This window comes from Dermacentor albipictus, chromosome 1 (genome assembly GCF_038994185.2).
Source record: "Dermacentor albipictus isolate Rhodes 1998 colony chromosome 1, USDA_Dalb.pri_finalv2, whole genome shotgun sequence".
In the NCBI taxonomy this organism is placed as follows: Eukaryota; Metazoa; Arthropoda; class Arachnida; order Ixodida; family Ixodidae; genus Dermacentor; species Dermacentor albipictus.
In genome coordinates, this window is record NC_091821.1 from 217,208,330 (window position 1) to 217,220,330 (window position 12,001).

General features: G+C 47.5%; 1 protein-coding gene across 1 annotated transcript; it reads left to right on the forward strand.

Moving 5' to 3' along the window:
• Nucleotides 1-7,378: 7,378 nt before the first annotated feature.
• Pdp (pyruvate dehydrogenase [acetyl-transferring]-phosphatase 1-like protein, mitochondrial) lies at nucleotides 7,379-9,810 on the forward strand. The gene is made up of 2 exons (XM_070530881.1): nucleotides 7,379-7,901; nucleotides 8,169-9,810. Exons 1-2 carry the CDS (start codon nucleotides 7,758-7,760, stop codon nucleotides 9,444-9,446), a joined length of 1,422 nt encoding a protein of 473 aa, XP_070386982.1. The 5' UTR covers nucleotides 7,379-7,757; the 3' UTR covers nucleotides 9,447-9,810.
• Nucleotides 9,811-12,001: the final 2,191 nt, after the last annotated feature.

Sequence of the window (12,001 nt, forward strand, 5' to 3'; positions counted from 1 at the left end):
CCTTCCAGGAATTCTTCAAGAAGTTTTTGACGTCATGAAGTGCAAGGCAGAGACTATGGAAAACGTGGAAAAAGACTGCGTGCTGTTTCTAGACGAGATGGAAATAGCTACAGCGTTTGAATTGGATAGAAGTGAAGACATTCTCCTTGGAGGTACAACACTTCCTTCAAAGCCAGAGGAGCCCGCCAATCACGCGTTGGTGTTCATGTTGGGCGGAATTAATCAGCGGTGGAAGCAAGTCATCGGATATGAATTCACTGGCCGACACGTGGAAGTTGCCCTGCTCAAAGACTATGTTCTCGACATCACCCGGCGCTGTAGCCAGATTTCCCTAAGAGTCCGTGCAGTGACATGTGACATGGGATCAGCAAATCGAGCAATGTGGCGAGAATTCGGGTTTTCGAGCCATAGAAATTCCACCACAGTGTGCTCGATACCACACCCATGTTTGGACGGTAAAGAGCTTTTTTTCACTGCCGATGCAGCACATGTGTTGAAGAACCTACGAGGGCAACTTTTAAGCTCCAAAGTTTTTACACTGAGCGCTGCCACCGTGCTCGACAACAACCTTCCGTCACCGAACGTGAAACTGGAGCACGTCGAGGCAGTGGTGGACTACGACGCAGAAAGGGAACTTAAAGTAGCCCCTGCCCTATCGGAGGTTCATGTGAGCAGCGGCCACTTCACAAAAATGAAGGTTAGTGTAGCTCTCCAATTCTTCAGAGAAGCTGCACCGGCCATCCGATTTTTGGTAAAAGAAGGGCTGCTTGACCCATCTGGGGAAACGACAGCATGGTTCATGGATCTGGTGTCAAAGTGGTATGCCTTGATGTCGTCACGCCATCCCACTTTAGCTTTAAGCAACCGGAATATGGACAAATATTATGCCGCTCTGAAAACCTTGCGCCTTGCAGCAGAAACAATTCAAGGGATGAATATGGGCGCCACATCTCAATGGAAACCATCCCAAGCTGGGCTCCTCATTTCCACGACAGTCGTCCTTCGCCTCCAAGAAGTTTTCCTGGGCAATGAACGCTACGAATTTTTCCTAACGAGCAGGCTACTTCAAGACTGCCTCGAAAATCTTTTTTCTGTAGTACGCCTAAAGAAGCCAGTGCCAACGGCATATGACTTAAAATGTGCTCTGAGGCTTGTGAGCGTGAGCCAGTTTCTACACACACCGCGAACAACAAACTATGAGCTTGATGATCGAGAGTACCTCGTCGACCTCCTTTCTCAAGCAAAGAAGCAGTGCTCAGAAAATTTGTCCGAAGAAATAGACGACTCTGAGATTTTGTTCATTGAGGAGCTGACGTCAACGGAATGTTGTATTTTATACTACCTTGGTGGCTTCATCCTGAAAAGCATCGTAAAGAACGTATCCTGTTCCCAATGCAAGGATGCCCTCCTTGGAGCAGCAAGCAATGAATATGCCTCTTTGACAGTTCTCAAGGAGTATGTAAGGGATGGACGGAACTTGATCTATCCGAGCAGTGAAGTGATCCGCACTTTAAAGAACTACGAGGAGCACTTCACGGGTGTTATCGCGTGGTGCACAGACAATATACACACTATGAAGTCCCCGCTGAAATCGCTTACGGAATACCTTGCGAAGGTAGACCGGCCATGCCTGAACACATGCGCAGACCACAGGGAAGCAATATCTAAAATGCTGATAGCCACCTACACAAGACTGCGGCTACGTATCCATTTACGTCAGTACCCAGCCACACGTGCTGGAGGTCACGGAAGCAAAACTTGTGCTGGTGTTAGTTTAACTTAAAGACGCTGTATTAAGTATGAACTTTTCGTATACATGCACATAAGCATGAGAAAAAGTTAAGTGTAGTAATCATAAGCAGCATTACAACTGCAGTGAAGTGTTTTCGTTATCATTTTAAACATCACGTATTTGTGGATCAAGGTATTAAATCATTGTTTTTCCTTGCGCCTGAGCCTTCATGTTTTAATTGCATGGTCTACGCATGACAGTTTGCAGCCAGGTAATCCTATGTCACCACGGCGAAGAATATTACTAGTGGACGTAAACATGCCGTGCATCCGTAGTTGAATATGCAGCAGTTCCCTTCCTTCGCGTACTTCGCCTACTTACCGCTCTGTCCATATGTCAGCGCAACGACAGCAAGTGCACGACGGCGAGAAGTTGCCCGCCGTGCTCATCTAACGTTGAAAAAAAAAAAAGATATCCGATATACCTTCACTAATCGTCTCGAAATAGCGAATGCGTCACCAAATCTTTACTCCTAGTTTTCATCTACCCTAGAAAAGGTATAATTATCAAAGGTAAAGGCCCATACAAGCCCCCACTGCCAGCGGGGCCAGCACATTCAAGGCGCGTCACGAAGCCAACGCGCGCACCGCGACCAGCGTATGCAAGAAAATGGCGGCCGCGCTAGCAGACGACGTGGTTGTCCTCACCCTAAACGGAGCGCGGGCGTGCATCGAGGCACCCTACGGGAGGGAACTTCAAGGCGCCGCCTTGCGTACATTTCTTTTTGTAAGTTAGAAAAAGGCCGTTATAATAACTTTTGATTGTGCGAAAAGGCATTAATCTCGATTACAATACAAATGCAGCAGTGAAAAGTGGACAACATTGCTGAAAGTTTGCTATATTCAACCAATATTATTTCGTATAAACGCGTTCTTTTAAAAAAAAAATGGCTGTGGCTTAGGTAAGGTTAAGCCCAGGATGCGAAGCATACTAGCCTTTATTTTAGTTGTTGAACCACTGTTTAGCCTGGTGAACTGCTGTTGCTTGGCTATATTTGGTTCGGCTAGACGAAGAAACAACTCATGCATTACTTCTTCGCCTTCAAGAGTGGAACGCGACAGCGTTCCCGTCGACCCGCCAAGGGGTGTAAGACAATGGGCTACAGGGCAGCGACTACGCGCCCCGCATTGGACGCGGTGAGCGTCGAGCAAAGCAGCGTTCGGCGCGGCAACGAAATGTGCGCCTGAGCAAGAGACGCACGCCTTAGAAACAGCGCGTTTCTAAGGCAACACCGCATTCACTAGAGGCGCTTTTGTACCGCTTTGAAGCGTTGTACTCGTGGCTCAGTGGTAGCGTCTCCGTCCCACACTCCGGAGACCCTGGTTCGATTCCCACCCAGCCCGTCTTGCAAGAGTTGAGCCAAAGCCACTTCTCCTCTGTCGTGACGTCACGGTGTCACGTGATTTCATGGTCACCGCCGCGCCTGAGGAGCTGGGTTGAGCCCTCGTAATATGCTTCGCATAAAACGATGGGCCAAAACACAAATGCCAACACCTACCGAGAGCGATGCAAATACTATGAGCACGCGTTATGAACAAAAGATTTTCGTGGCGCCAAACGACGGGGAAAATGTGGCGATACGCATTCCTCTCGGCTGCCATTGCATATGGCTGCCCATTAGCATAATACGCGCGGCTCGTCGCAGCAAAAATTATGGCGGAAAATCTCAGCAATGGCGGCCCTGCGAAACGTCACGCGTCGTCAAAATGACGTTTACGAAACAGCCCTTCCTGTGACGCTCCTCATGAGATATTCCTTCAGCCAATCAGCAAGCTGGCATGGCGCATATCTTGAATCGCCACCACATATTCGCGCAATTGCAGATGCATTGCACTGGCTTCTGCACGCTACCGCTCACATTCTTTTTGAAGCGCTAACATCACAATATATCTGCCAAGGACCAAAAAAATGTATTAGTCCATAACATTTGCACCTCCACGTCACGTTTCGTCATCTTGATGAAAACACAAAATTGCATTTTGCAATACTTCCGCTTCCCGGCACAAATTTCAAAACACGTGACCTCTCAACAGCCAATCAGAGAGTAAACATGGCGGAAAATGGCGGCCGTGCAGCCGCCATGCGTGTCCAGGGGCCGTATCTTATAACGGTTCGGAATACGAACCGTTCGCTTCGCCGCTTACGTCACTAGATGTGCCACTCCCAAGCCGGCGGTGGAAGAAGGGGAGGACGCGACCAATAGATGAGAGGGTGCCACCTCTGAAGTGTACGTCATTATATGACGAGTTAATCGAGGAATTGCAGAATGTTTCCGCTTGCTAAATAAATGTAAAATATAAATTTAATATTATACGCCAAGTTCTGAAGTATAAACGTGTGGTGCCGGGCGTTTACGCAATGCAGAAGTAATTTATTAATGTCATTCTTTTTTATTCTCAGCCGACAGGCGGTATCGCAAGCGTAAATGAGTTGGCAGAGCGCAGCGCTATGTCGTCTGCTACCAGGAGCTCGCAGGATGCACGCGACAGGAACGCACTGCCGGCACTTCTCAAGTAGCGAGCGCGACAAAACCGCGAACTGGTTCTTAGGGACACCTTTACTAGCCGACTGTATCAATTTTCCATCTTTTTTCGCCCTACGTCATCGGCTCGAACATGACTCGCTCGCCGCCGCGCTGCCGCTGTCCCTGCGATAAGCCCCACGGCGCGTCGCGTGATAAAAGCAATGGAACTTGAAATCGAACATTACGATACACGGGCCCTGCATTGCCTGCGCGAAGTCAAATCGAATAGTGTGGTGCTGACGGTGCGCACTGTGCCGTAAAATTGAGTAACAATGTGCGGCACTCCCGAACCAGAGAAAAAAAGGCAGGCAAATAAGAGATCTCCACAATATCTTCCCGTCCTGACTGTATAGTTTTATCAGCCGAACGATGGAAGTGCTGAACCAGTCTAGGTTGAACCCTTCTGACTGCTGAACGGCGATCTGCAAGCTATATTCACGCTGGCGATAGCACTGAGAATTCGATCTCACCATGCAAATATCTCCTTAATTGGCATTGGCTTTGAAGCTGAGGTCACGGGAAAGCTGACCCAGCCCTTCAACCGGCCAACACAGTAATTGCGAGAGCAACTTTGTGGACGGTGTCGGCAGCAGAGATCTAGGTCATTCCGATGAATGCTTCACGTCCGACCGACCTCTGGGAGCTGTAGGCCAGTGGCGATGAACCGCAGCGCGCAATATTCCTTCCTCCGCGTGGAATGGCCACTCGTACGTTTGCACCTGAGTCCCCTACATTTGATAGCGTAGCCTGCAAAAGGTTTACTTAGAAAGCCAGCAAGGGCGGTGCAACTCATTATCCGTCACTTCTTCGAACGCGTATCGCGCTTCCAGCCGTGGTCGACACAGAAAGAGGAACGCCAAGCAGACGACGAAGGCAAGTAATAGCCTCCGAAGCAACCAACGCACGCGCGCGCGACGCCCGCGTGTCTCCGGGGTCGCGCGACCGGCGCGCGCGGCCAGGGTCACAAGCCAAAGCCAAGCTACAGCAACGGAACCCAAAGCGGACTACCCCTTCGCCGGTTCCTACGACCGGTTCGCTTTGAAGATGATTGACAGATGCGTGACGTATTCGAAAATTGCGATACCGCCCCGCTGCCTCTGACGACCTGTGACGTAATAAAAATTTTGGCCAATCAGGTGAGGCCAAAGAAACGGTTCCCCAACCGAACCGTTATAAGATTCGGCCCCAGAATAGAGCCCTATATGATCAGCCCAGCTCCATTTTTTTTTTCTCTTGATGTCTATTACCGTTCGCTCTCTGATCCAAACCGCTCTCTTTCTGTACCTTAACCCTGAAACGATTTTGACGATTTTCTACAAACGTACGGAGTCGTTAGAGTAGGTCCTTCTGATCATTAATTGACACATATAAGTGCTCCGTGTAAAGCGTGTAATTTATTATAATGTTTTAAAAATGCACATCGCTGCCGATCGCAGCACGCTGCTCGGCGGAATTTTGAGCCGCCCCTACCCATATGACGGAAATCACCCATATGACGTGCAGTGGGGTGAGCTATCCGATTGGCTGACCAGGCCGCGTGATTGATAATTTTTCCAACTTTATGGTGAACAAATAACCTTCGTAATAGTTAGAATGTTAGTTCATTTGTTTTTATAAAAAGAAAGTAACATAAAGAGAATGCACAAGAACAATCTTTCAGTACACTTAAGTACTTCCGGCACACAGCAAGCGTCGTCTGCTTGTGTTACACGTACTCCATTTTGACGAGAGCTCCGCGGTCAGAGTCGGTCTCAGTCTTTTCGCGAGCACTACATTCGACTTTGTTGCCTTGTGGACTGCGAACCTAGCGACTGGCGATATGTCAAGCTGCGACATTGTGTCCCTCTGCAAGGCAGCATACGAGCGAACTGGCTGCTGCGCATCGGACTGCCGGTATCCGATCGGCGCCAGGATTTGCGCGTTTGTGGCCGTCACTTTACACCGGAAGATTACTAACGCAATAGCGTTTCGCGAGTCCGGTATTGGGGCAAACGCAAGCGCAAGGGGACAGGGTCTGGCCGCTTGACTGTGCCGGGATGAGCCATGAGATGAGCAGAAAGGTAAATGTTAATGGTCTGCACGGTGCAGCCACCTGGTGGCACAGAGCTCAACCATACACAGTAGCAGCAACGAAGTGTATTCTTCCTTGCGGCTGGTGTGTATTTTTCGCAGGAGTGTAATCATCAACACGTCGTTTTTATAAATGTTTAAAATGTTTTACACTTCGTTAGAGCAATATTAGCGCTTTGTTTGACTGGTTAAGCGCTGCGCCAGCAAGTGTCTGGACCGTGCAGACCGATCAGGCTGCTCACGTACGTCTACGCTAAAGTTCCTTCATCAGCTTGAGTTTATGCCTCCAGTCATTTGCCGAAATGACCAGCTTGCCTGTGGTTACCGGAACACCGGACACGTTCGGCGCTACGACAGAGTGCTCGCAACGCACGCTGCTTCGATAGCTCTCGGTCGACGGCCAAGCGGCTAGCGGAGAGGTCTCGCGCGCGAGGGGGCGTGCTCCAAAACAACCGGAAGTGAACGATGTGACGTCGCATCGTGACGCTGAACCAGTGAAGGCGTAGCTTAGCGCCGCGCACTCGGCGAGCGAGTTGAGGAGGAAAAGCATAGCTAGGGAGGAGGGTAACTTCTAATCGCTTGCAGCTCCATTAATACGTAACGCTTCACTTAAATTGTGGTGCGAATGTTCTACTTAAGCTGTACCCTACGCGCCTACAAAATTTGTCCGATTCAGGGGCCCTTTAACGTTTGGCAACAGTTAAAACACACCACTGAATGTAAAGGTTTACTTATTTTGCGGCTTTTCCCTTCGCGGCTGGTCAAACGCGAAACCGTCTCTCGTGGAGGCTGCGTCGATTCAGCGTCTATTCTGAGGAACCAAGAGCACTGTGAAGCGCTGGCAGACTACTTGGCGCGGTAACACATGTGCAGGAGCTCCCAAGCTCCCCCCCCCCCCCCCCTGCCCCCTCCCGTAGCTTTCCATGGCTTTCCCTTCATAGCCACAGAAAGTTGCCCGCAGGCCGACTCGGCAAATTACAATGTGCAATTTTCTCTCTGACTATAGCCTTATAAGCTGCTCGAAGATTGACAAGAATAGAATATTGCGCATTTTTAGGTTAAGGATTACAAGTGATAACGCGCACCTTCACAGGATGCACAGTTATTTGTAAATGTGTAGCCATGTCTAGCTACGGCAGAATGGTTACGGCATCTGGCCACACTCATGGCGACGTGCACGATAGTAGTTGTTGGAGTCATGGTGGTTGGAGTTATTGCGTTAACCGACCGCAGTGCGTCGAATGCCTGACTGGTTAATGTCTAAGCTGCTATGTTCAAGAGAATGGCGAAATATTTTAATCTAAGCACCTAGACGACTTTTGTGTAAACACCTCTGGGGTTAAGCAAAATACAAATGATTTGGAGAAAGCGATGGCAACGACCTTGACTGGACTTCGGCATCTAGCGCTTCCGAGGCTTCGAAGAATTGCACCTGCTTTGTGCCTGACCGTTCCTAAGCAGCAGTCACGCCCACGGAGCGACCTCTTTGGAGCGCCGAGACTAGGGCCTCCAGAGGTAATGCCTTTAGTAACATGCGGAGTGTCCGCCTCCAATAACCTTCATTGCCACCTTTCGCATCATTTTTGGAGTTTTTCCTATAATATTCTGGTTCCAGCCAAAAGACAGACCCCATGCGAACACCACGCTCTGCCGATTAGAGTGGTTTTCGTTTTTCATAATGTTATCTTTGTCAGAATTCACCGTATGATTCGCACGCTGAAGTTTTGTAAATTGTCATATAGATTTGGGAAGAGACTCATCTGGAACTGTTTATTCCCGCAGGTATCAAAGATCCTCCGAAGCAATGAAACGTCAAGAGAAGTACAAGCCCGGTCTCTGCGGTCCTTCGATACAAATCAGCTTGCGTCCAACAGCCCCATGGAGGACCGCCTTGTTATTGCTCGCTGCCTGCTCACTACGGGACATTTATTCGGCGTGTTCGATGGACACGGTGGACCTGGTTTTGCACAACTTGCGAGCCAACGCCTGTTTGACTACATAGCACTCTCTGTTCTTCCCCACTCTCTACTTAAGGAATACATAGAACAAAATAATAGGACACATCTTGTTCAAGTTATGCACTGTATAGACTCTTTAACAGACGAGCAAAATCAAGCGCACTTTGACAGCCTCTATGCCTTTGCTCGTAAACTGCTTTCAAGTGTGGGAAGGCCGTTTTCAATGCAAGATGCCCTGCACCAAGCTTTTTTGCAACTAGATGCTGACATTTCATGTGAAGTAACTGAGCAAAAGTGGCAAGACTCCCTTCGGTATGCTCTGATGGGAGCCTGCGCCTGCGTCGTGCATGTGGATGGGCTGCATTTACATGTGGCCTCGGCAGGTGACTGCAGAGCAGTACTGGGAAGCCTCACTGAAGACTCCAGCTGGCGAGCCAAGCCACTCAGTCTGGAGCACAACACAGACAACATAGCAGAGCTTCGCCGTGTGTTGAGTGAGCATCCAGAGTCTGAAAACAACACAGTGGTGCGACAGGACCGGTTGCTGGGGCAGCTGGCACCACTAAGGGCCCTGGGAGACTACAACTACAAATGGCCTGTCAGCCAGGTGACCAAGCTTCTGGTGCCATTGGCTGGACCTCATGCTCTGCCACATAACTACTGTACACCTCCTTACCTGTCTGGTGCACCTGAAGTGACGCACCACCATCTGGGTCCCCATGACAAATTTTTGGTGCTGGCCACTGATGGCCTTTGGGAGCAGCTACAACCACACCGTGTGGCAAAGCTTGTGGGCCAGCACATGAGTGGCCGGCAAACATTGGACCGATTGCGCCTGCCACAGCCCAACATGCGCCTCATCCAGGTGGCACGCATTCTTGCTGCCCGCCAGAAAGACTTGGCCCAGAAACCTACAGATGCCAATGCAGCAACTCACCTCATCCGCAATGCACTGGGGCGCACTGAATATGGCATTGAGCACAGCAAGCTGGCTGCCATGCTGGCACTGCCACAAGAAGTGGTGCGCAGCTTTCGTGACGACATCACTGTTGTTGTCATCTACTTTGACTCTGACTTCCTTCGGCTTTCACCTGCCGGCTAACAGCTCTGAACATCATCTATTTATTGCTCCGTCTTCATCTGCTTCACCCTCTCATTGTGATATTTTATGTAAAAATATTTATTGTGCAGAAAAAGAAGCAAGAAAAACTGCCACTGTCATGGTGCTGAGGCACATAGCAGCTAGAACGAGGTTTGTCTAGTCTACAAAATGTTCCACGCAGCACAATTTCAGAATGTGAAAGTCATGGCAACCAGGTGTTCAGTCCCAGTTGTTACGATAGGAATAGCAACAACTTGAAAAAGGGTAAATAGTATATCGGTGTTTGAGGACTGCTCTGGACACCTCAGTGTGTAGTAATTACCTTAGGATTCTTAATAAATTATGTTCACCGTCTTATGACACAGCAGAATCTTTTCTTATCACCAGTTCCAACATAATTTATCAAGAAATTACAGTTGTGCACAAACAGTGCTAACTACTAGAACGAGGTTTGTCTAGTCTACAAAATGTTCCACGCAGCACAATTTCAGAATGTGAAATCATACTGATATGTTGCAGCAAAGAAGCAGGAAAGCACTGCAAGTGCATTCCTGCTACTTTGTGGCTGTTTAACATGGTCTTTTGTTTAATAAATAAATAATAAATTTATTCACATGGCAGTACATGGAAACAGACTATGAAGTGTCACTACCTGGCTGCCTATAAATGCACTTCTGCAGTTTGACATGCACCAATAATTGCCAAGGTTTGGTAGTGTTTTATTTTACAGTAACCTTTCAACGAGGTCTTAGCTGGGCAGACACATTGTTTTGTGCCTCAAAAAGTATCCTACATATGATATGACAGTCTGACTGTTATTGACAGTGAAATTGGTGGTATATCAATACTAAAGTTGTTTTACTATAGTAATTCAGAGAGAAAAAATATAAAGCAAATGCCACTTATGTTTAATGGTGTTATAAAGAGTAGGATTTTCTTTAAGCAAGCAAAGCTGCATGATGGTATGAATGTGGAAAAGCCAACAGGTTCACTGGAAGAGGTTGCTCACCAACATGTGGCTGCACAAGTTTTAAGCCTTGCTGCTCTTTTCTGCATTTATAACTTGGCGCTGCCATTTATGTCAATGGGTCACAACTTAAGTTGCAGGAGTGCTTGCAATAAAATTTTATCTGACCTATTTGTACAAGTAGCACATGCCACCTACATTTAGTTTTAGTGAAATGGCCTTTGCTTTGTAAAATTTGCTAACAGATGCTTTTTATTGAGGACGTCTCTTGCTGCAAGCAGTTGTTAAAAGTGTATGCTCATGCAAGTCTGGTATTAGCCTTCTGCCATTGCTGATACTAACGAGCATATAGTATTCGGTGGCAGTAGTAGTAATTTATTGTACTCATTAGAAAGGGAGAGGCCACATGCATCCCAACTGCCTTGCCTATTGGTGTAAACTGCCGCACTGCCATGGAGTGGAGGAGTATGAAAGTTACATGAATAGAACAGCAATATGGTTTTTAAATAGTATGAGCTTTTGATTAGACCCGATCCCACCATTATGCTCCACATCGGTGGTTTGCCCAAGCACAGTACAGGCAACCTCGGCAAATAAGAAATGCAAAGGCCTGCTGGTGTCTGTCATTGTATTGTCAATAACTTCATCTAGTAGCATCCACAAGTGCATTAATTCTGAAGTGACAATTACAGTGTCACAGACATTGCACAGTTATAAGAAAATGTAATTCAGTCAAGCATGCTTGCAATATAGCTTTACAACAAACTGTTCTCTATAAGCTTGTCATATTTGTAACTACCCATAAAGCATCCTCTGAAGGAGTAAACAAGGAGTTAGATCAATGCTTGAAGCAAGAAAATAACACAAAAGGCAATTTTTTTTTCTTTTTGCAAGAAGCTAATTGAGGTCTGCTCAAATAGCCTCTACCAAATAATTGCATTCTCACAGTTCCCCAAGCTAGTCAGATGCTTGCCACCTGCAGCCTAGTGTGCTGCAAATAGGCACAAGCATGGCCTTTGTTTCTGGAGAGCACCTTTACAGAACTTGCCTCCCTTTTACACTTGTTTAAAGTCAATGGCGTCTTTGACAGCCAGGCAACTGGCTGCGCATTCCGTGCGTGCACCCAGCATCACAACATCTGGCATACAAGGTAAGCAATCTTAAAATCTTAACCGGCCTATTTTGTTTGGCAACTTCCTGTGCACTGAACGGGCTCTACTGACAATTTTTGAGCTATGAGAAGCTTCCGCTGTAGATCTTGGTTTACATGTTGGGCATTCGTGACACTACTGTTCCACAGTTTTGCTTAATTTCACTAATTGTAACTGAGCTGGCAGTGCTCCAGAGGCTTCTTGTTAGATTTGCTGGATGATGCAAAGGTGTTCATACTGAGTAATTTCTCAAATTGGGGTTAATTATAAATCACGGCATCAGTTCAGAACAAATTCTATACAAATCGAAGCAGCATACTTTTTACGTTCATAATGTACTGTCATTGTGGTTTATGGTAATGTCTTAATGTAGTGAGTGCACCAGTCTAATCTTCTATGTGATCCAAGGTCATTTTCACAAACTGTCACTTGAATGG